Source organism: Zonotrichia albicollis, chromosome 9 (genome assembly GCF_047830755.1).
Source record: "Zonotrichia albicollis isolate bZonAlb1 chromosome 9, bZonAlb1.hap1, whole genome shotgun sequence".
Lineage (NCBI taxonomy): Eukaryota > Metazoa > Chordata > Aves > Passeriformes > Passerellidae > Zonotrichia > Zonotrichia albicollis.
Genome location: NC_133827.1, coordinates 22872976 through 22898425, shown reverse-complemented (window position 1 = coordinate 22898425; position 25450 = coordinate 22872976). Strand labels below are relative to the sequence as shown.

At 46.4% G+C, this 25450-nt stretch overlaps 1 protein-coding gene across 4 annotated transcripts in view; it reads right to left on the bottom strand.

Annotated features, from left to right (window-relative positions):
• Positions 1-25450, bottom strand: part of PPP2R3A (protein phosphatase 2 regulatory subunit B''alpha) — a 57146-nt gene that overhangs the window by 30450 nt on the left and 1246 nt on the right. The window contains exons 1-2 of one of the 4 annotated variants that reach the window (XM_005489570.4): positions 24092-24243; positions 9400-11818 (exon numbers count right to left, since the gene is read on the bottom strand). In XM_005489570.4, coding sequence (XP_005489627.2) covers positions 9400-11376 — 1977 coding nt within the window. In that variant the 5' untranslated portion in view covers positions 11377-11818; positions 24092-24243. Of the gene's footprint in view, positions 1-3468; positions 3955-9399; positions 11819-23675; positions 24000-24091; positions 24244-25450 lie in introns of those variants that run through there. The other 3 variants (XM_074546967.1, XM_074546968.1, XM_074546969.1) reach the window with 3 other exon arrangements.

The following is a 25450-nucleotide window of genomic DNA, read 5'->3' as shown; positions in this document are numbered from 1 at the left end:
ATTACAACTTATTGTGAAAAAAATTTAAGAAAGTGGTATGATGGGAAATTCTGTGGAAATTCCTTGGAAATAAACAGTTTCTTATTACAAAAAATTAGCCTTAAATGCTGCTTGCCTAGCAGAACACACTTCAACAGGGATGTACATTTTCAGAGAGGACAACTAAGAAAGGAAATGACAAATACTCTAATAAACCTTTTGGCTTTGTTACAATAATTAACAGATAAACTTTTTTCTTTCTGTGCTCAAGAGAAAGGTGAGATTAAAGGCCATTTTTAAATACCACTCTGTAGCATTCTGTAATTTACCCTAACTAAAATCTGTCTATCCACTGTATCACTTTTTGCCAGCCATACAATTTATTTACAGACAGACAAAAATAGTGACATCTGTGTTATAAATAAACCAGACAGAACTACAGCCCCATTGTAGCTACACAAACAAAGCACAGACTAAACCTCTGCCATCCCAGCCTGTCTCCCAGGGATGTGCCAGTCCCAGCAGAAAACTCCATGGAAGGAAGCAGCATCACACAAAGTGCTCAGATTCTTTCTGCTCCTTCCTCCTTGTCCCAGGCTCCACCAGGGTCCTAGATAATATATTTACCAGTTTCTTGCTTTATTTCCAAATGGGATAGTGTAATCCTCTTTTCTAGGGTACAGTGACTCAGCCTGGCTTCTCGCAGTCCACAATGCTGACTTCATGTCTCCTTTCATTTTTCATAGTTCCTGCCTTCCTCAAGTCTGATGGTACCTGGACACAAGCCATCCTCAAAGCTCATCAGCTCTCCAGCACTGCTTTGCATCTCTTGCCCAAAACTTTCTCTTCCTTTCCCTCCCCAAAGCCCTTTCCCATCAAGGAACCTTCCTGCTGCCTCTTTCTTACCTATTTCCAAGGACAGCAAGAACAAAGGCTCCAAACATCACAGAGCTATGAGAAAATGCATTTCTGGAGAAAATATTTTCTTCCAGGAAACAAACTCACCAGCAAAAACAAAAGTCAATCACAGCAAAACAAAAATGAAAACAAACTCTACCTAAGCAACTCAGAAACCCAAAAGGATTTAGGTGGGAGTAACAGCGCTAATTGTAAGGGTGGATCAAGTTCCTCGTGGCCTTACCCAGTGGAGCTTTGCAGAGGCAACACACCTCCACTGCCCAGTGTGCCCAGAGATCTTGGACAGGGCCCTCAGGAGCAGCTCAGGCTGAGACCCCCTGGCTGAGCAAGAACAGGGCTGGTGCAGGGGACAGGGCTGAGCACGAGCCTGCAGCGAGGGCTGATTACAGATAAGGCCAGTGATGTCCTGGACTGCCCTAGGAGTAAGGCCAGGAAGTTTTTATCTCTGTCTGACACTAGCAAGGCTGCATCTGTGCTTCTGGGACCAGTTTTGGGCCTTCACTTCAAACAAGTGATGGCAAGAGACCAGGCAGAGATGTGAAGGAGGGAAATCAGAAAGCTGTGATCAGGATCAGGCAGCAGGAGACACTGAGGGCTGGCCTGGCTACCTGGGGAAGGGAAGCCAAGGGCCGGGCTAAACACAGCCTGCAGCTCTTGGAAATGCAGTTACAGTGGCAATGGAACGGAACTGCACCTTGGGAGGGCTAGGCTGCAGGACACTGAGGGAAGTACAGCCCGTGAGGGGTCACCAAGAGGGGCTGGGCAAATGCCTATCCTTGGGGAAAGCCAGTGCTGACATGAGCCAGGGTTAGAAATAGTATTCCTACAAGTGAGACGCTGGATAGAGAGCTCCCTTCCTCCCAACACTGCTATGGGAGGCTCTCTGATCCTTCCATAAATAGTTGTGCAAAGGATAAGCACAAGAACTGAAATTTCCAGCTGTTGAGATAGAAGTTTACCAGCACCCTTCTTCCCCTCCTTCCTGGCCAACATCTGAGTGTCCCACAAAGCCAAGAGGTGTTCATTGACCTCTCTTGCTCCCTTCTCACCACCTTATCACCTTTCCACCGTCCAGCACTTTTGTTTTCTTACTAGGCCCAGTTACCTCTACTCTCAGCTCATCCCAAGCCCCAGTATAGCCCCACAAGGCACAACATTTAATGACACCTCACTGCTGCCCCTTGGGAGAGCCCCCATCCCCGCCCTCCACCTCCAGAGCTCCCCTGTCCCTCTGGGAACCCATCCCACCCACGTGGGAAGGCAGCAAACAGAGCTGGCTTTGTGCTGGATGACACCAAACCGTGTCATGAATTAAGGCAGCTCACAGAGAGACCTGTGGGGCCCAGGACAAGAGGAGGGTGACACACGGTGGGAAGGCAGCAAGAAAAGAAGAAAAAGACCATCTTTTTTGAACGCTGCAGCATTTCACTTGCCTCGAACCGGCAGCCCCAGTCATTCCCAACGCCTTCAGTACAGAAATCGTTCCTGTTTCTGACCGGGCAGAGGGCTCGTGGACCAAAGGCTCGTCCATCTTCCCAGCTGTTCTACCCGGAGCTCTCATCCCTCCCCGCAAACCCTACCCGGTTACATCCTCAGTGATCAGACAGCTCTGGAGAGGGAATTGAGCCGCGCTGGGGTTCCTGACAGCCTCTCCCAAGTGCTCGGCCCCGCCCAAGCCATTACTGCACATTATTACCTCATCCAATTCTCCCCCGGGGAGTGAAAAACACACGTTCCACAGATTAACCTCCGAGATGTACTTTAACCTGTCAGCAGAGCGCATGAAAACATGTGCCACAATATGTTTTGGAGCAATTTTAGCGCTGTTTCTTAGGAAACAGCTGCACTGCTCCTAATTTCAACTTTTTAACGTCCTCACTGGGTCACTCATTACTTAAATACAGATAAAGCTCAAGATGGGCCAATTTCAGCAAATTGTGAACCCTCTAAATCTGGAGTGACTACAGGTCCATTTGGTGTCCTAGCACATCCAATCTTTTGTCAGTTGTTCCAGAGAGCGAGTGCAGCAGCTGGGATTTACCAGAAACGCAGTTGTGATACAATTTCCACTTCCTTGGCTACACCTCTGTGATCTTCAGGGTTTTTTCCAGACTAAATGATTCTATTATGTCCTTCAGCCACAGCCCAGGGAGGGTAGGAAACAGCACAAAGAAGCACCTTGGGATGGTAAAATCATAAAAACCAAAGCCAGGTAGGCTGCTCTGCAGAGATACGCACAGTTCACAGCAGACAGCAGAACCTCGTGGTTCTTCCAACATGCAACAACAAACATTCAGAGCAACCACACAAAAAATCCCACAGAAATACTTAAGTCTTACAATACTTCTCCCCATTATTAAATCACTGCCCTTGCTGTTAATTTCCCCCCTTGTTTACGAAGACATTTTAACTCTGCAATCTAAGCCTGGAAGGTTTATTTTTAAACCTGCTGGTATCTAGCTGCAAATAACTTTCTGCAAATAGACACGCCTTGAGGGGACACAGATTGATTCTGTGATCCAATAAAAAAATACAAAAAAAAAAAGATAAAGAAATGCCAAGTGTCCAAACCTGGGCCTGCTGGAAGGCCTTGAGGCGCCTCTTGAAGCGAGATGGAAGCACAAAGTCACAGCCCTTGGCAAGGAAAGCTAGCTCCCCTCCCAGATCTGGGTCCCTCCGCAGAGAACTCTCCTTGATCATCATCCTGGGCAGCTCCTAAGCAGATGTTGACCTTGCCAGCAGGGCCACGGGCACTCTGGAGGAGACCACGGCAAGACCAGCACGTTGCTCTCTTGGGTTTGATTTTTTTACAGGCAAGAAATGACAAATGGCTTCAACACATTATGTCTTCTTTCTCTTCACAAGGATAACATCTAGCAATTTAATCTCACTCCTGAAGCCAGAGTTGCCTACTTGAACCAATATTCAAAGTGTCTTTCAGTACCACCAGGATCTTCTGCCTTCTTGTAATACTTTAATTGAGAAACATGATCTACAAGTGAATCTATTTCCCTGCTGGCTACATGACAGACAATCTGTCCTTGGCTTGTAATAGGCCAGGGGTGACATGAGAAAGGAAGCACCCACCACCACTGCCACGAGCTCTAAAATTAGATGCCCTGCAGAAGTGGCTAAATATACCATCTTCCCCAATAGTTCTACTTGTGTGCTCCAGTGCTGAGACCTGAGGGGCACCTCTGGGTCAGTCAGGCTCAGCTAGAGTTAAAGCAGGCCAGCCAAGGGCCCTGCCTGTGGGATGGCAGTGCTTTGAGGTCCCTGCTGCTGAGGTGGTGAAACACAGGAGCAGCATTAGTTCCCACTCTCAACTGAAAGCTGTAATTTTCAAAAAACATCATTTTTTCCTTCTTGCTGGAAAAAGCAAATCATCTAGCTCCTTTATTGCCAAGCAAGCACATAAGGATGATCTTGGATAATAAGCTCAGTCATTCCCAAGCAGCCCTTAAGAAAACAGTTTCCTAAAGACATCAAAATGCATCATTCGGTTATTCACTTTCCCCATAGCTCTCATGAGGCCAAGGCAAAGCAATTCTCAGAGGACAATAGTCTACTTTTCCTCTGCACAACTTGAAGCAAGCAGACTTCAAACCCCACTCTAATTTTGTCTAGGCTTGTCAGAAGTGTGTTCTCCTTCTCTTATCATGAGAAAGGTGCTGAACAAGGGCCTAAGTCCAATTCTTCCCACACAAAAGAGTCCCATGGAGTGCTTCCCCTACCTGACTGTAAAACATGAGCTGCTCTGCCAGGATGCTGTCTAAGTTCAGTAGCACAGAAAAACAGCCAATTTCAAGCTAGTAGGTCTTGCTCTCATCGAGATATTGTATTTGAAATGCACAGATCTCAGGGAGGCTCACAACAGAAAGCTTGTATTGGACATGTGCCTCTGATGTCTTTTCTTGGGCTCCTGTAGTTAACATGAAGTCCAAATGAGTACAAAGCCTAAGAGTGACACAGAGGATGGGGATGAAAAAATAACCTCCAGAAAGGAAAGGGCAGGCAGGAATGTTTGAAGAGGAACTGACACCAAATAAAGGATACACAGATCCATATGCAACACATTTGGAACAAATTTGGTTTTTTTTACTCTGACAATTTTTTTCTAAAGATTAAGGCAACACCTAAAGAGCCCATGAGGCTGCAGTGCACTGGGAGTGCTGCAGATCTCATGCAGCAGCATGTCAGGAGGTGATTTATTGTAAATCATCTGTGGCAAGTGATGAATTAGCTCATGTTCTGCTTACAGCCTGCAGAGGAAATGAAGCCCAAGGAACCTCTGTGACCTCCAGCTGCATCCAGACCAGCCACAGAGACCTTTACAGATACATGCATTAAAGAGACACACTAATCTGCAGCCACTAGCTCCTCCTTTAAAAAAACAGCACAGACAAATACTTTTCATGCTCAAATTAACGAATCACAAAGGATCTCAAAAGTCTGGGAGGTTTTCACTGCTAACCTGAAAAAAAGCAAGTAATCCAGAGGCAAGGCTCATTGTGCCTGTATTCCAATGTTTTGGAATAGGTTTCTAACATGCTACTTCCTATCCTCAAAACACACAAGGTGGGTATAAATAAAGATATAAATATACAGTACTATGAGAAATCAACAGTAAGAGAATCTTGTTTTAACAGCTTCAAAGTCAGCTGGACAAAACCCACAGCAGAAAAGTGTGGTCTCAACAGCCAGACCAAGTGCACAAACCACAACCCCAGCAATCCCTAATTGCTGTAGGTGACCCAGGTTAAAGGTGAGAGATGCCAGACTCCTGCTAGCTGCCTTTCATTCTGAGATACTTTAGATTCACTTAGATTTGCTTTTATTTCAGTAACTGTTACCCACAGAAAAAAAGCGCCCATAGTTATTCACTGTTTGTGTTGAGAAGTAATGAATAATTGATGTTTGAAAGGAGTGCAGATTGTGTGTATAGCTTAAGTGACAGATATTATCAATATCTGACCAAAACAATTTTTAACATATATAAGATGAAAGTTGATTTTCCAGAGAGTTTTACATTACATTTTAGGCACCCTTTGAGAATACAGAATTATTTCAGAACAAAGTTAAAGTTACTCTGACATTATAGAAGCCATTTTTTGCAATTAATCACCCCATACAAGATCCTTGAAAAGAAAATCATTACATTTGCAAAACAAAGAAGGGCACAAAATTATGAAGAATTACAAGTTGCAAGGTCAACCTTAGCTTTCCATGATTCAGAAACAGTTAACTCCACTCAGAGCCTTCTTAGGGCCCCCTGATTTAAGCACACAGCACAGACATTTTGATACAAAGCAGCAAAGTGTGTGGCCTTGAGATGGAGTTTCAGGGCACAGGGAGTTAAGAACCTTCTGAGAGCCCCAGAAACACCCACCCCATCAGTGAGGCATCAGGAGAGGCAGGATTAAACAGACACTGCCTAGAGCCCACCCAGGGGAAATGTGGGAACAGGGATTAGCTCTGGACACTTCACTCAAGGCTCTACTACATGAGATACAGCAGGGTTAGAAAGGTGGTCTCACCAACCCACAGCCCCTCTGCTCCCAGATCCACAGTCCCTGGCCAGAAATGGTTGGATCACCCATCTGACATCAGCCTGAGCTATTCTACTCACTAAGATGACAGAAAATAAGTTTGAACTTCTATACAAGCAGCAAAGTCAGTAAAGAGAAGTTTTCAGAACAATACAACAGGAACTAGAGGCATGGAGGAGAGAGAAATGGGAAGCAGAACTGCTCTTTCTGGCTCACTACAACACAAGTAATCCTTTTGAGGAGATACACAACTGTGGAGGGACAAAAACCAAAAGTCTCTTTGTATCAAAGCCTGGCCTTGACCTCTGCTCCCAAAATTATTCATAAGCTTTATTCAACAGCTCCTAAAATACAACACATGAGCAGAACATGCAGCAGAGCCCTGCAGCACTCACTTGATTCTGAAAACTGAAGGACCACATTGCTTACAGACTTTTCTAGGGTTCTTTCACTAGAGCACCCTTCCAAGCATTAGCTGAATTTACTTTGTCAAATCAGCCAACCTGTACAGGTGGCAGACCAAGGACAGAAGTTACAGTCAAAAAGATCCACCACTGACTTCTCAAAGGACTTTGCCTGTGACATCTCCCTCAAAGGCAGCATCTTCACCTTCCAACACACCCCAACACTCAGCATTTCTGCAGCTCAGCCCAGAGCATCCCCACAGCCCCATCTCCACCTTCTTCATTGCCCACTGGTTCCAGTTCCCTCCAGTTCCCCCAAACCTGCTGGTCAATCCAGCCCTCCTCACTACAGACAGAAATACAGATAATACCAGGGGCTTACTGACCTCTAAAAGGCAACTGCATTCTTCTCACTGAATGACTTTTTTCAAAGCCAACATACTAAAAAATCAGCTTAAGAAAGGCACAGAGAACAGGAAATCCCAAAACAAATAGTTCAGAGGTTTAGAGATAAGCAATGGAAAACTGGAGCTCAGAATGGGAAATGTTGGACAGTCTGAAAGTATGCAATGCTTCCTGGCCTGCCCAAGAGAAGTGTGATGCCCCTACTCTGTGCTCTGCAAAACTGATGCACTTCTTGAGTATTCATTTCCTAGCTTCTAAATATTTGGGGTTTGAAGATGAAGAGGCAAGCAATCCTTTTGTTCTCTGTGGAGGATCATAACTGGGTTTATGATAAAGAGGAAGTCTGTTGCTGATATAAATTAGCACAGATTTAACAGATAGGCCAGCTGAGCCAGAGAACAGTCTGCACTGAAGGATTCTCCCTCTCCTTTTTCATTGCTTAGCATTTGAGGATATTAAATCTGTCACAAGCTTCACAAACAAAAGGTGTGCTGTGCTGTCATCAGTCTGAGAGCTCTGAGGTTTCTGCATGTGTGCCCAACTATTTGATAACAGTTTTATGAGCCCTAAGAAAATACAACAAATACTTGGCATAATTGAGGCACACATGCAATACCAAGTGAGAATCCACATGCAGCTTCAATTACATCCAGAGTGATCCAGGAATAGGGATGTGTTCCCCAGGTGCTACACCTAGCAAGGGACACATCTGTGCCACAAATAACAGCAAACCCCAGTGCCTTGTGCCCACTGCTGAAGGACCAGCTCTGCTCCCCAAACACCTCTTGTCTCCCAGGGCCTGGTTCTGGGCACCAGCACACGGCAGGTGCTGGGTGACTGCACAGAGGAGCCCATGTCCATAGAAGGCAGGCTGGCAGCAAACTAACAGCCAGGTGGGATCAGGGGAGCACAACCTGCCAAGGCACCACACTGAGGAGCCACTTGGCACCATAAATGCATCCTATTTTAAAAGCATCACATAAAATCTGCCACAAAGCCACTGTCACACTTCAAACACATTTTTGTTTGAACTCATGAGCAGAAAATTTTGTAAAATAATGTACAAGGCAAGATTACAAGGGATTACTTTAGAGATTTTGGAGCTGTTTAATTCTACACTCTCAGAGGAAAAAGATTCTTCCCCTTGCTGGAAATATCAGAATTCCATTTTCTGTAAGCAAAGTTTCCCAGAGCAACAACAGAAACTCTTGGAGAGCCTGATCTAAAAGGATCTCAGTGCCTTCATGTAGGGTAAGACACAACCCATGCACTCTTTTTCAGAACTGCATCAAATTTTGGGCTAAAGTGGCCAGTTCTGAAAACATGCACATTTAGCTCCAACTGGAAGAAGCTGTGAAAGTTCATTTATAACCTGGGCACTTCTGCAGTGCCTATGTAGAAGGGGGAAATTGATGTCCTCTCTAGAGTTACTGCCTACTTAGAAGTATGGTAACAAGTTTTCTTGAGATTTGGCAGTTGTTAGCAAACAAAAAACACTGAGTGCAAGACAGACAGCCCTGGCTTCCCTCCAAAGCAGGCTCCCACCAAGACCCTTTTTCCTAGGAAAGCCTGCTCCCCATCTGAGATACAAGCAATGCAGACTCCATATGATTCCATGCACTGGGGACAGGGAAAGCAAAACTAAATCTTCTGAGATTCTGGCCTTTCTCCCATGGAGGACTGGTCCCTTTAGGAGCCAGTGATGATGAGGACAAGAAAGGCTGCTCAGAGATGGGAAAGGGAGAGGTGGAAGAATCAGGTCTCACTGAACTGCTGAGAGGCAGTCCAATACTTGGTCCCAGAAATAAAGTAATTATTTATACTTATTAAAGTAATTATTACTACACCCTATTAAAAGGGACCCATTTAAACCACAAGCAAACAGTCTACAGGAGCACCTGCAGGAAAGGATCAAGCTCAAAGGTGAAACTCCAGGTCAGGACCTATTTTATTTTCTCATGGGTTTCAGTTTCCTTTTTTTGTTTGTATTTAAATAAAGGCTACATTTCTGCCAGGTTGAACACATTATTCCACACTGCAGCATTCAAAGCACAATGCATCACTTAGATATAATTCCCCACACTCCCCCACATTTTCCCATGTTTGTTTTCCTCACTATCCCATCAAAAGTTTTGTTCTCTTACCTTTATTACTTCTGGGGCCTGCTGAATTGAAGCTGGAACAGAGTCTCTGGAGGCAGCCCCAGCATGGCTTTTTTGCCCTGCAAGCAGGGACTGTGAAGGAGTTGCTAAAGTTTCCTGGAGAATTTGCATCACTTCCCTCTCCTTAGACAAACTTCCCTTGCCAGTCTGGAATTCCACCAGCTCCTGGGCAAAGTCCTCAATGCTTCCCAGGATACGCAGTAGAAGGGCTTTGTCATCCTCTTCCATTTTATGACCATTGGTTTCCATGATTTTTGACAGAGAAGAAGGGGGATCAGCAGGTTTACTTTTGGGCTCCAGAGGCAGAGGTGGAGCCTGCCTACCCTGCCTGCCAGGCACCTGCAGTGAGGCAGGCTCGCCCTCCTTCCCACAGGGTTCCCTCAGAGTATTCTGCATTTTCTGGGAGAAGTTCTCCAAGTCCAGCAGCAGTTTGTCTATCTCCTCCTTGTCCACCCTGCTGCATGTCTGGGCTCCTTTGGGGACAGCAGCTTGGGCACCACCCAGCACAGGCTCTGACACTGGTTTTAAAGGAGCAGTTTGCCCGGGAGCATCTCCCACCCTGGTCCGCTGTGCTTTAGCATCAGCAGCAGGGTCTGAAGCTGCAGCTCGCTGGTAGCTGTGCTCCAGGCTCTGCCAGCCCCCCCTCTGCTCTGCCTTGCTCTCTGTCCCTGCTGTTCTGTCCCCATCACACTCCTCCTCGATGTACAGTGCCTCGGTGGCAGCTGGGCCATCGCAGGGGCTCGGGGCTGGTGCCTGAGGTAGAGCATCTTTCACAGCTCTGCTCTCTGCAGGGCCAGCGGGCAGGGAGCTGCAGCTGAAGCTCACAGAACCTGTCTGGATGGACTGGGAGGTGCTTGTCACCTCACCCTGACCTGGCAGAGCGAGAGGAACTGCACTTGAGGATGGCAGCTGAATGATATCTTCATACCTGGGTGGCTGCTCATCACCAAACACCAGGGGAAAGGGAGTTTGCTGCAAGCCATGGAAACAGTTCATCAGCTCTGCCCAGTCACTGGCTTCCCTCTGCCCCGCTGTCCTCAGCTCAAAGGGCAGCTTTTTCAGGTAGGAGGAAAATCTTGTCATCAGAATCATGTATATCCTCTCTGAGTTAGCCAGGGGATCATTGCTGCTCCCTCCACCAACAACATCTGCAGATTTCTTCTTGATGCAGTGCTTGATTATGTCCGTGCACTTTTTCAGATCCTCTGAGCACTTGAGCAGGATGTCCAGGCACACCTTAATATCCCCACCAGAAGAACCATCTAGCTTGTGCTTTTCTAAAATCTGGGTAATGATGTTTTCTTCTGGGAAGGAATGAGGGCAGAAGGGAACCACAGGACTTATGGTGACTTCTGGAGCATCACTGCTCTCCTGCCATTTCTCCCCAGGTGAGGGGCTCTGCAAAAAGCCACATGGAGGGCAGTTCTCATCATTGTTAAAGTGCCCATAAATCAAGTCAAAATCAAAGGATCGTCTGCTGAAAGATTCTGACCGAACTTTCCTTCCCTTTCTGTAGGCCACGTGACTGGAAGAGTTTTTGAGCTTTTCAAAGGAGAATTCCTTTATTTTACCACTGGCAAGGTTTATTGCCTCACCAGTAATGTCTTTTAAACTGCTGGAAGCTTGCACTGAAAAGCCCTTCTTGATTCTTGGATTATTTGGGAGGATTTGGTGATAGTCCTCATTTCCAGCCAAGGCAAGACCATTTTCAGGAACAGGAATTTTATGGTCCAGGTTGGCATCCTGGACACTGAGCTCTGCACAGACACTGTGGTGAGCTACCATGCAGGTGAGTCCCTGTCTGAGGAGCTGGCAGGAGCCTGTGCAGTAGTGCACAGTGTGCTGGGAGTGCTGCTCCACCAGCACACTGCTGTAGCAGTTCACTGAGGTCACCATCAGCCTGTAGCTCGCTGCCATAGCACACACCACGCTGGGAAGTGAGGCTGCAAAACTCACCATGAACTTCACAGGGAAAAGCTCACTTTTCACAGCCACACCAGATTGGATGAAAACATTCAAATGTCAATTGGAAACATCCAAACTGTGTGAGGAGCTACTGCCTTGGAAAGCCCTGGAGAAGTCTGGAGTGGTTTCAGCAGTGTTACAACAACCAGTGCAACTTGCATATGGTTTAGCTTAAGGCACCTCGATGCTCACATTCCATGCTCAGCAGAGATGCAGCACGAGCTGCTCCATTTCCAATGGTCCAGGGAGCTTCTCCAGCAGAGGCCATAAAATCAGTCAGTTTTAAGGCAGAAGTGACAAGTCAGCAATTTCTGTTTGACCCTTTTTCTCTGTTTTTGGGTGGGTCAGTAAAAGGTTGATAATCCAGTAGCATGTGCAGAGAAAAAATCCACAGTGTACTTGGGAGATTCCTCTCTCACACTGGTGACACAGGTCCCTGCAACAGAAATAAAGGTGACAGTCATTATGATTGCCATGTACTGTGCAGCCTTGTCTACTACCAAACATCTGGCAGCAGACAGAACAACCAGCACACAGGCCTGCACAGAACAGAGCAGGCTGATAGTCTTCTTTCACTCAGATCTACCATATAAGAGCAGTGCTGAAGAGCTGGCCTATATTTATACACAGGCTGTCTGTGTGCTGCCATTTTAACAGCTCTATTTTAGCCACTCATTAATTTTTTTCAGACTTGCTTTTTTCCTCGCCAGACTGAGCAAAACATTACCTTTAATTCTAATGGAGCAAAACATTTTGATCCTGTTGTGAATTTCTGCCTTTTGTTTTCCAAGGCTCTAAAGATAAGGCAAAGGGCAGTAGAGAAAAGCACTTTCAGGATTTCCAAGCTCTCTGGATTATAAAAAGCTGCAAAAAGCCTGCAGCAAAGTAGCTGAATGCCTCTAAGAATGCAGTCTTTAGTAAAGGCCACGTTGGCTTCCATTAGCCTTTCACCAAGGTCTCTGGGACCATAGCAATATATTTTAAGGAGGAATAACTGTTGCTCTTACAACCCATAAATAGCAGCATATTTAATGCAGTAAGTCCACTGCTGTAGACATTGAGGATAGTAACATTTGTATAAAGGTTAAGCCTATGAAAACTAGGAATTGAGTGTTTTACACTTGGCACAGTCATTTCCAGCTGCATTTCCTATCATAATAGTCAGAAGTGCACCATAAAAAAGCTCAAAAGCTGTTTAACTTTGTTATGAAAAAAAAAGCAAATCTCAGATTTAAGGGTCTTGAATTTTAGACATTGCCTCATCTTTCTTTAATACGTGAACAAGCAAATGAAAACACCCCAGTGAAATTCTGAACACCCTCTATTCCTGTACAAACAGAAATCTATTTAATAAAACATTATTATATCACCCAGCTAAGTCACTCCACAGCACGGGTTTGTTTTGGTTTCTTCAAAGGCAAATATCCAGCACTGCAAAAGGCCAGGCCTGCACCTGATGAAAGCACTGCCCTCCCCACGCTTCCATCCCATAGCTTAGCTCAAAGCCTGGACAAACACAGCCCACACAAGGCAAGTCCCCTAACAGTCTGCTGCTGTCGTAATTACCCACTGGGGAGAGCACAAGTCTAAATGTTCACATTTTTTTCACATTTTAAAGCCTTCATTTAAAATTGAGAAGCACTGATTCAGGAATGTTCAATGGAGTTTGTGATGTGCCATGTCTGCTCACTGCAGCTATGTGCAGTGGCACAGGTAAAGAACCCTTCCCACTTGGTTCTTTGGATTATATAAGGCATTGAAAACATTGCATTCAGGACAAAGAGCTAACTGCCATGCTGGGCTCTGTAACAGGCTGCCACCTGCCCATCCCAGCTGCAGGCCAAGCAGCTCCTCCTGTCCCAGCCTGCCCCCTCCACACCCACTGGCACTGCCCCAAAGCCCCTCCGGCACGGGAGGGCCCTCCCGAGGGATGGGCAGAGGTATGAGGTGTGCCCCTTGCCAGGGAACAGCAGTGGTGCCAGCTGTGCCCCTTGCCAGGGAACAGCAGTGCTGCCAGCTGTGCCCCTTCCTGAGGGAACAGCAGTGGTACCAGCTGTGCCCCTTCCCCAGAGAACAGCAGTGGTGCCAGCTGTGATTCTTCCCCTTGGATAAGCCATGGTACCAGCTGTGCCCCTTGCCAGGGAACAGCAGTGGTGCCAGCTGTGCCCCTTGCCAGGGAACAGCAGTGGTGCCAGCTGTGCCCCTTGCCCTGGGACAAGCACAGGTACCAGGTGTGCCCAGGCACTGCAGTGAGTCAAGGTGCTGCTGGAGAAAGGGCATGCACAGAACCCTTTTCACACCCCGAGGTGCTCAGAGCATCACTCACAAAGCCAGGGCACTTCACTCACTCCCCTCAGGCTTCACTGCCTCCTGTGCTGAACCCTCTGCAGAATCACAGCCACAGTTCAACAGGGGCTGTGGGCTCCCCAATGCCTGCATGGGCTCTGTCAGGAAACCCAGGCTAGGCCTCCAAAAAGTCCACTGATCCATGGACTCCCTTCAACACATCAGGGTAAGAGGTCTGCTGCTTTTCCTTTTCTCAACCTCTATCAACTTCAAACAAGCCTTCTGGCATTTCCTGAAATGACTGCTAAATAATTTTTAAAGAAAGGAGAGGCCTTCAGGACAGCAGGTTTGGTGAAGAGTTAATATTGCCTCTCAAAAAGCACAGGACATCCCGAGGGCTCCTTCCTCCCTCTGTGTCACACACAGCAAGGACAGACTGGTCTTTTAGCAGCAAAGAACAGTTTGGGTTTATACCTAATTTGGGCAATAATTACATCTTGATTAAGTTATTTCTTAATTAGAGTAATAATGGATTACTCACTGTCTCCTCCCCTGTCACTCCAGGGTAGTTTCCTCCCACCACTGACTAAGCTGGTTTCTCTAATTCTTTAAGCCACCTTCAAGCAATGAAGTTTTTATGTCTGTTAAGGTTATTCCTCCAAGGAAAAGGTCTCCTAGATTACCAACATAAATGGACTCTTTTTTTTTTTTTTTGTTCAACCTTGTATTGCCAGCTGTGCCCAATAACAATTTTAGGTGTTTATGCAATGATTGCTGCAGTCTCTAATTCCTTTCCAGTTTGCCTGTATTCCTCTGGTACTATCACAAACCAACACAATGCAAACATAAATCTGCCAGGCCAACACAAGGATTGCTGCCTCCTGCCTCTGCTGTCAGCACCTTTTACTGCTGCATCTGAGGAGGAAGTAATCAAACAATCAATACAAAACCCCAATATCCTCTTTCCTACCACACTAACTAACGCCGTTTCAGTAATTAGTTACTAATTGCTTTATTATCACTGTCTGCAGAAACATGCTCAGCTTATTCAAGGGCTGGAGCAGCACAAATCCTTACAGACACAGAGTAGAAATTTCTCTCCTTCCCCAAGGTAGGACATGCTCAGCTTGCAGCTTTACTTGAATGTGATCCCCTGAACATGATCCAGCATGCAAACCCAGGCAGGACAAAGCCTGAGAGAGGAGTATCCCTGCTCTCAGATCTGGGAACACAGCCTCAAGCTGAGCTTCAGTTGTGACTAAAACCTACTATTTATAAGCAGAATGAAAAGCCCAAATGCATCAAGAAACTTTCCTACTTGGCTCTTTCCAGACTGCAACTTCATTCCAGTTTGACTCTAGAGCAGCCCCCAGCTCAGAACCACTGCAGAAATTCTGTAACTAGGATTGCTGCCATGAAACCAGCCCAGCCCTGGGGACACAGGACTGGCTCCACAACACAAACTGTGAATGAATAGTGCTTCTTGTGCGACTGCAGAATAATGCTTTATGTCTGTCCTATCTCTGCAAGATGACATGAATTACTTTGCAAAGGAAAAAATTATTGCAGATACTAATTATATAAAAGGTTATTCCACAAGACACACAAGAAATTCTATTCATGCAAAGATTATGCAGAAGTTAAAGAATTCAACAATGACAAGCTGTTCAGATTGGGACTGTCAGCCAGTACTTGCAAACTGAAGTTTAGAAAGCTACAGGACAGGGCTCCAAAGCCTCTCACGGTCTCTAACTCACCAAAACCCTTATCTGCAGCACTGGCAACAGGAGCTAGAAGCCACCATAACACAGTATTGATTCAGTCAGCCTTCCTCCACCAGGACATGGCCTGAGCATCACTGTGGAGCTAGTGGAAGGTGTGGTAGGACCAACCCTCCAGTTTGGTATTCTTGCAAAAGAAAACAAAGACAGGACAACTGCTTTGTCATTTGGACAGTCACCAGTACAGCCTCAGGTGTATCACCATGCCTGTGCAATCAGGTGTCAGGTCTTACCCCCTTAGAAGGGCTTGTGGTACCAAAAAGCAGCATTTAACTGTATCTTCTTATTTAGAAATGATTGGGTTTTGTTTAGAATTTACCGAGCAAAGCAGATTTGGGAGCAAGCTATATGGACTATAGAAGAAAAAAAGCAGACAAACAACAAAGTAATGTTTCTTTCCAAGAAATTTTTGTTACAAATCCAGTTCTGATGAATTAAGTGGAAATTTAACAGCCAGACACTTAATAAATTATTTTGGATCACAAAGGAACTGATTAACAACTTGCCATCACTTGCACAACTTTTTGCTTCTCAAAAAAGAGCAGGGGATTAAAATGAGTAACTTCTCTTGCTATGCTGAAGAAGTCCAGAAGAAAAAAAAAATCTGAGTTGTTCCTCTGTCCTGTAATTCTTACATATTTACAGCTTATAATAGTTTGATATACTTAGTGGCAACAGAACTATTTTGCATGTAGGATTTAGGTGGGAGGTGCAGTTTTTCAGCCCTCAGGACCAGCAGAAATTTGATGCACGTGCACACATTTCAGGGACAGGAAAAGAAACCACTCACAGCTGCACCTGCACAGTTTGGGGATTACAGGGGCTCACACCACTGACACTGGCCCTGCAACCTGAACCTTTAGAATCTTTATTTCTGAAAGGTTTTAGCTCCAAGCTATTTCATGTTTTAGAAACTGCAACAAACTGTGATGGCCACAAATCCCAGCTTGCATCATAACCCTGGTTAGAGGACCTGACCTACTCAAATAAGCACTTCTATTTGAACCAGGGGACACTTCCTCACATTCTCAAGTGCTTCAGTATTTAATTATACACATTCTAGAAAAAAGGTCATCATTTCCAATTGAAGTATGTTCAACATCAGGTTCCACAAACAGCTATCCCACTTTCTTACGCTAAATTAAAAGAGTTTTCAGGAAGACAAATTTCCTCGCCTACAAGTACAATCAAATCACCTCTTAGCATTTTCCAGGAGTGCCAGAGTCTGAGAGCTATCCTCAGTCACTGCTATAAATCTTTGAGTTCTGTCTGTAGCTTGCCATTGTTCTCACAAAACCATGGCAGAGGTGGGATTCGTCTCACCTACACAGCCATGAAGTGCTTGGAGCTGTCTGTAGGCATTGCAGATAGAGGGGCACCTCAAAAACAAAGATCACCCCACTGAGTTTAACAATCTAGTTTTGAGATGAGTTACATTAGATGAATCCCATCCTTCAGGATGACACAAGAACACAGGAAAAACCACTTCTGTCTCCAACAGAGGTTAAATGGCAATGCTCAAGGGGCAGGATTAGACATACTCTATTTCCTAGGAGTATTCTCCTGGCCTCCAACTGCTCCCAGTTCATGAGAACTCTGAAGCTGGATGTGGTCTGTGTGTCCTTACTAACCTTTGAAGGATTTCTCTCCTATTTCTTCCATGATCACCCCTGAATTGAACAAAAACTTTTTGCATCTTGAGCATCTTTTGACAAGACTTGCTACCATCCACCACCCCTTTCCACCCTGCCACTCACCAGCTTCAGTATGCCAAGATCTTTTACTGAGACACTGCACAATCACTACATCTCCATGCACACTGTTCTGTAAATTCCCAAATTTACAGAACTCCATGGCATCCCTCTGCCTTCTCTTTCCCTTCTCTCTGCTTACTCAGTTCTCCCAGTGCAGAAGCCACTTTGCACCTTTAAGCATTCCCACTGTCCCTCTCATAAACTTTTCTGGTTCAATTACACACTTTAGGACACAGGAACCCAAAGCTGACAGAGCATTCAGGAAAGATGAGAACCACAGGCAGAAATTAATTTTTGAGCTGCCTTTCAAAAAAATCAGCATTATCCCTATATAGTGTTTTCCCCTTTCCAGCCTCACTGCTTTCAGATAATGTATTCCCAAGTGTCTGCTCTCACAACCACCTGGGTTAGCTCACTCTGTCCTTCCTCCTACTTGTCTTCCAAGAGGAAATAAAGATACTATTGTCCTTTGTAAAATGCTCAGAGATCTACTGAGAGAACACTCTATTCAAGAGGAAGGTGTTCACTTTTAGAGATCAATATTTTCATGTAGCCTCAGAAGAAAGGTTGAGAGATGGGCAGCAATAATGACCCAGAGGTCTTGAACAGCTGTTCTGTGAGGAATGGTGGAGCAGGACCAGGCACTTCAGGCTGGAAGAGAGGTGACTTCAGAGAAATAGAAATCTCCAAAGTCATGAATGGCATGGAAAGGGCAGAGAGGGTCTGACAGCTCACCCACTCCTCAGCACAAGAACCAGCTGGTCAGTGCCCCAGGGTAAAAGAAGCAGGGTAAAACAAGCACACACATGCAGCAAACCTGGGAAATATCTCCTGAAAGGATGCCATGGATCCAAAAAGGTTCTGGGAGCCAAGGGGCCAGGGTTTTATACCTCCTCTGTCAAAAGCCACCACCTTTTTCATGGGTGCCACTTGACACCCTTTAATTCCTGCTGTGCTGGGTGGCAAAATAAACAGGGATATTCCCATTATTCCCATGGCTGCAGATTTCTATCCTAATCCCTCCTCTTATTCTTCCTACTTCCAAACATGCATTTTTCAGGCTAAGCTCCAGTTTATTTGGTTACTCTTTTTACAAAAGCTCTTCAGTCATGTGTTTTTCTGTAATATTAACTACAACTCTTTGGAGAGGGAAGGAGGTCTGTCCCTAACTTTGGGAGGGTATGTTATGTTATTCACTGCACAAATACACTATGGATTTACACCATGGCATGCTGGTTTCTGCCCTCTTCTTCTCCTAGAGATGTCATTTCTATTTGCCTTTTTTTTTTTGTTTTTGACTGCTGCTGAGCGAGTTTCACAGAGCCTTATCTGCATTACTTAAAAGATCTCTTTCTTGAATGGCACAGATTCCCATGAGCTCATCACTGCACAGGCACAGGGAGCTGTTTATCCCTTGTGCACATTAGTTTATATCTGCTGGTATCAAGTACCTCCAACCAAGTACTGTGAGAACCTTCTGCAACTGCAGCCAGCTTTTGTTTCTGCTACCCCACTTCTGTGATTTTCAGCACACACTGTCACTTCATTACTCAGCCCCTCTTCCAGGCCATTTATAACTTGGTTCAACAACACAAGCCTTAACACAGACCCCCAGGAGTGAAGGGTGATCTCTCCTCCCTAGGAAAGCTGACAGTCCCTCCTAGGCTTTAACCAGGTATTCATCACTGAGAAAGCCACACTGCTGTTCCATGGCAGCTCATTCCCTTTAAGGAGCATTAACAAAGTCCTTTGTTAATCTCTCTCTGAAACCCCAGACACAGCAGATTATTTGCTTGTTTGTCTCTCATGCCTTCTTGTCCAAGAGCTCCAGACCATCAAACTTTACCAGCTGTATGTGGACTCCAGCATTCCTGCAGTGACCCATGGAGGTCACTGCAATGGGAACACTTACCAAGGCAGGCTTCCAAGCAGACATGACCTTGAGCCTCACTGTCCGTGGCAGGACCATTAACACAGCTCTGCAGTCACTGTGCCTTCACAGAAGTCAGTTTTTACACTGAGAAATCTGCTTTGCTAGATTTACCCTAAAGAAAAATAATCCCCCAACACTAAGTTAAATACAACCTCTCCCCATTTACAGCAGCAATGTAAGGCAAGCCCACCACTCAAAAATACCTGGGCTAGTATCAATAATAAGAGTATTCACTGATTTTTAAAAATAAACCTGGCAGTAGACCATAATCTATTGTTTTAAAATACTGACTTGCAGTTATTGAATGCAGTATTACTCAGTGTAACTCCTCCAGGTTAAGTGACAGGGTTATCTAATACTCCAGGGCCTCCATTCCCTTCACAAAGAGCAGCACAGAGTCCCTGAACACACCAGAAGCTGCAGGGGAGCCCCAGTGCACAGCTTGTGCTGGGGGTGTCAGCTGGGAAGGAGAGGAGTTAACAGCACCAGCAAAGATGTCACCCTTTTCAGCTTTTCTGAAATACCTTTCTTCAACTTTCCGTTTGCACAGTCTTGGAACTGAAAGTGACCAGACAGGAATTTGTGCCCCATGAGACTGGTTTCCAGTTAGATGAGACAGCAAGAGAGTAAAAGCTCACACGGTTTTTCCACGTAACGCCAGCCCGTTACACAGAAATACTCTGCCAACTAATTCTTGTTCCAGCCCCATGTCTGTGCAGAGCCACCAATCTTGCTCACTTAGCAGGACCCAAATACACTCACAAACATGCTGAAACTTAGCAAAGCACAAAAAAAAAAGAAAAATTAAAGCCTGAGCTCTGACACACTGACAGAAAATAAGGTGGCCAACCAGTAAAACACTGGAGGTGAACAAGCTTCAAAAGCACATCATTAGCAAGGCTCAGGGCAGAGGTCAGAAAGCCTGCTTGATTAAGTAATGTGTCTCCTGGTGCTTATAACCGTATATGGAAAGAGATAATTTCATATTAGCAAGATAAATTTATTGTCCCTGGAATGTTAATTCAGTGTTAAGAGTATCTATTAACTTTACACAAATTGAAGTGATTTTATTTAAGTGTTAAAATAACAAAGGAAGATTCATGTCCAAGACAGCATTCCCTTGGTCATTAACTTCTGCTGACACTGAGGTTACAATTGACAGATTCCCTGAAACCATTTTTGGAAACTTACTTGGAAGTTAAATTTCTCCTGTAGCAGAGCAGCCATCTGCTAATGGTCTGCAGAATAAATACACTTTTAATTTAATAACAAGTAAAACAAAACAACTGCTTTCATTTACTGCTCATCTATTCAGAGCGCATGCATTTCTCATTGCTTGACATATCCATCTTCTACAGGTCTTACATGTATCACATTGGAGTCACTTAAACCCTCAGGCATTCAAAATCTTGGGTAAAATTCTCTTTGCCTGAAGTGAGGGCCCATTTCTCCAGGGCAGCCTCAGTTCCCAGCTGGAGTACTGCTGTAGCTATTCGATGGGTCAGGAATCAGCACAGTGGCACAGAAAAGCTCCAGCTCTGCTGCATTCCCCCCTCTCCTGCGAGGCACAGCCCCAGGAGCTGCCATCCCTTCCACAAGCCCGTTCCTGCCGGCCTCCAGCTCACACTGGGAACAGCAGCAGCTGTTGAAATGCAACAAATTACACCAAAAGGTGCAGCGTGTCCTGGCATTCAACAGGTCTGGCACTGCTACAGATCTGTGTGCCTTCGATAAGCCACCCCAGAGGCACACAGCACTGTGCTCAAAGCAATGCACTGTTTAAGGGAATATAACTTTTCTGTAGCCCATCCTCTACCAAGGAAAACTGAAAGTGTTTTAGCCTGACATCCCAGTAAGAGTGAGGAAATAATTTCTCCTGTGTCTTTATTAACCCAGGGAGATTTACAAAACAACAATGAAGCAAAGAGAATTTCCATTAACTTCTCTCTTCGCCCTGTGTACTTAAATAGAAGCAGACTAAAAGAAAAGCAATACAAACAGAAAAATAAAACCAAACAGAAAACCAGATAAATGTGAAGATTACCCCACTTTAAGGGGACAGTTGTGTTCACATTTGTGAAGCTGCATATTCATTACCATGAAGTAATTTTTAACTAGCTTGTGTTCTATATGTATGACCTCAGATATTGCCTCCTGCACCCTACCCACACACTACTCTGCAGTCAGAATTACTCATTTCTCCACTAGCAGAGTATTTGCATGCTAGTCAAACAGTGATTAACTGTTAACATGGTTAACTACTAACACATTTTTTGATAATATTTTTCAGTATTATCCTCATTTTACTCTGCAAAGAGAATACTTCTGTTTCTGGTGCTCAAGCCCTGATTTTCCAAAGTATGTGACATTGGGGAGTGTTTCACGTGGCCAAAGCAAAGCACCTGCTTAGTCACAACTGCCCTGGCAGTTCTAGCTCAGAAATTCCACACACTAGACCCAGGGACATAAGCAGCAGAGGAAATACAGCGGTGAATTCTGCTGGAAGAATCTTGTCCCACAACACACATGAAAACAGGTCTCTATGACAGCACTCAGCTAGGTTAATTATGGATGAGAAATTTCCCTCCTCCCGTAGTTCTACTTTGCTGTCCCGTTTCTGACAGAATTGGAGCACAGGATCTAAGCTCTAACTGAACCTTCAGGAGAAAGCCTGGTCTTACAGGGAAGAAAACCATGTCATTTAAATCAAATCAGTATTGAAAAACATTTACACAACGAGGGCAAAGCAGGCTGTGTCCTGCACCAGGACATGCCAAGTTCAGAGTTACTTCAAGGCAGGTTTTCTGTGTAATTCAAGGGCAGAGAAGCTCTCTATGGAGAACAGTCCTTGCTAAAAACAAAAAACCACCAGCCAACACTCACCCCACCCATGAAAAAAAAGGGAAAACAAATTCCACCATGCAGCATCATATTTATGCCTCCAGGGCTGGCAGCAATGAGTGTCAGACCGCAGGGCTTCACCACAGAGCTTTCTGAACTGCCTGAGCCACATTATTCATCACCTGCTCCACAGGTTGCAGCTGAAGGAAATGAAATAGATGCTTTAGCAGAAAATCTCTGCAGTGTTTGGCAGTCACACATCAGTCAGCTGTAATTTGAGAAGCTTTGCCCACAGCTACCTTTAACATTACACCTCTGTGTAAATTACAACTACAAAATAATATGATGCGACAGTGGTTGCAAAGGTCTAGGTAATGGAAACGGGCCATGTGCCAGCAGGGAACTTCGACTTTCCTCCTTCATTTTCAGGCAAATATAAATCAGCTGCAGCTGATACACAGTATTACCCCTTTCAGATATATAAATACTGGGAAAAAACCCAAACAACCCACCACTGTCTCATGCTTCAGTTTTTCAGAATCCAGCAGACATTAAACACATAATTTTACATAACAAAGTCTAACAGTACTGACAATCTCCTCAAAGTTCTCACTAAAATAACCTCCCTCTACACAACCCGAGAGAACAGACCTGCCAAGCTTGAGAGATTGACAAGAAAAAAGCAAGAGAGAAGGTGACTTAAAGAAATGGTTATTCAATATTTGGAAGAGTTATTTCCCGGAGCAGGCATCACGTCATGAGCTAAAGCCATGAGACCACCACCAAGAAAAAAGTGCCCTGCCTTGCAGGCAGCACTTAGCAGCAAACAGCCTGGGGGACCACCTGCCTCTGAATCCCTCCCCAGCACACATTTCTCCAAAGATGGGAGCATAGAGCAGCACACCTCCCAGGGTTTCCCTCTTCAGCAGGAAAAAGAGAGTTAATATAATTAGTCCCAGGCTTAAAAATATTTACATTACTTGAGACCAACGCAGTCTGATGACCTGCAGAGAGAACTACTCCGGCAGGAACACCTCCTTCATAAATCATTCCACTCGTTATTCAAACTCAGTTTCACAAGTTTATGCCCAACCTAATCTCGAATTCATCTGCCCGTGAACCAAGAAGTCTGGTAGCCAAAGCCGTTCCCTTTCTCGCTCATGAAGAAATACATCGGGGAAAAAAAACCTGAATCCTGCTTTCACGACCACGTATTCATTCACAGCGGCAGTGAAGATAATGGAAGGTCCAGCTACCCAGGGTACCGGGGCAAATGGTCACAGAAAAAGAACAGCCTGAGGACTCCTCACCGGAGTTAACCTCCAGCTCTCAACAGCCAACACCTCCGGGCTGGGGACAGGCTGTGCTCAGAACCTGCTACGCCGAAGCCCCTGGGGACAACTCTCCGGGGACAGCGCACAGCCCCGACCCGGGACACCACGGAGCCCCGGAGCTTCAATGCGTGAGGGGCGAGCATCGCCTCCCGCGAATGCCCGGCACTGCCGGCCCCCACCGCCCTCAGCACACCCCGCCCGACCCCCCGGGACCGAGCCAGCGCCCACAGCGGGACCCCCGCGCCGGCTCCTCATCCACAGACACAGCCCGGGCCCCCGCTACCGGGCCCCGCGGGACCGACCCTCTGCCCCAGCCCCGGCGAGCCCCTGCCCCGGGCCCCGCCGCCCTCCTGACCGCACGTACCCGCCGGGGCAGCGCCCCGTCCCGTCCCATGGCCAGCGCCGCTCCCGCCGCCGGGCGCGCTCCGCCGCCCGCCCCGGCCGCCCCTTCCGCACGGCCGGGCCCGCCCAGCACCGCGGGCCGGGGGGGCGGGGGGCGGAGGCGGGTCCCGCCTCAGAGAGCCCCCGGGCCGCCTCACGGCCCGTCCGCGCCTCGGCCCCGCCTGCCGCTCTCCAATCACCGCGGACGGCGGGTTTTGTTTTTCCCTCAGGAACGCCACCAACGCCCTTATAGAATCACGGTATCGGCAAGGTTGGAAGAGACCTCCAAGACCATCCAGTCCGACCATGCACTGCCACTGTAACCCCTAAACCACATCAGCCAGCGCCACATGCAGACGCCTCTTGTACACCTCCACGGACCACGACTCCATCACCTACCTGGCAACCTAGTCCAATGCCTGGCCGCTCAAACAGTGAAAATTTTCTTCTAGCAGCCAATCTGAATCTCCCTTGTCTTGCCTTAGGGCCATTTCCTCCTGTCGTCTCACGGCAGGCACGGCAGAGAGCGGCCCCACCTCACTCACTACAGCCTCCTGTCAGCGACTTGTGCAGAGCGATGATTTCCCCCCGAGCCTTCTCAAAGCTAAACAAACCCAGCTCTCTCAGGTGTTCCTCATGGGGCATGCTTTCTAGACCCTTCCCGAGTCATGTTGCCCTTCTCTGGATATGCTAAAGCCCCTCACTATCCTTTTAGATATGAAGGGCCCAGAACTGAATGCAGTGCAGCCTCACCAATGCTGAGTACAGGGGAGGAATGACTTCCCTGGTCCTACTGGCAACAGTGCTCTTGATACAGGCCAGGATGCCACCGGCCTTCTTGGCTACACTGCTGGATCATATCCAGCCCCCAAGAGTCCCTTCCCTGCCGAGCAGCTCTCAAGCCACCCCTGTCCCAGGCTGGAGCTGCAGGAGGTTCTTGTGATGATCCCAAGTGCAGGATGTGGCACTTGACCTTACTGAACCTCATGCTGCTGTCCTCAGCCCTTTGATCTAGTGTGTCCAGGTCTCTCTGCAGAGCCTTTCTGCCCTTGAGCAACACTCTCAAGCAGCCTGGTGTCATCTGCAAATTTACTGAGGGTTGCTTTGTCTCTTTCTCCAGGCAGTTTCCAGCCCTCATTGGCTGGAGACCATCAGTAGTGCCCTCAAGCAAAGCAGCATCCTCAGGCAAAAGGTACAAACTAAGAGGGAAACAGCCCTGTTGGTGCCGCTGGAGCAGGGAGGCAGCTGCAGTGCCTCAGCCAGGAACAGGCCCTGTGTTGGCAGCTGTGTTGCTGCACTGCAGATCATGTTGCAATCACCAGACATAATCTAGAGGAGGAGATGCCCAAAGACACCTGGGCACAGCTGCAGGTAAGCCATGTGATATTCAGGCCAGCCTCGTGAGGCTTTTTCCTAAGGGAGCTTTAGTCTTGTCTGGTTGCAGCAGCCCCTCCCTTCAGCTGCACACACACACCAATGTGCCACTTCACGTGCTCTCACAGCTTACAGCAGCAGCTCAAAATCCCAGCTGGAACACATCAGATTTGTCTTTTGCACTCCAGTGTATTTCCCCCTCCTTCACAAACACTGTCTCCCAGCACTTCTCCTTATAATTCCCTTCTCAGCCATGCTGTCACTCCCCAAAAGTCAGACAGATACCTCCTTTTGGTGTTCCTCTTCATTTTAGTAATATGGAAATCATGCTAGAAACCTGTCAGTATACTCTAAAAACACTAGGAAGTATTTGACAGAAAAGTC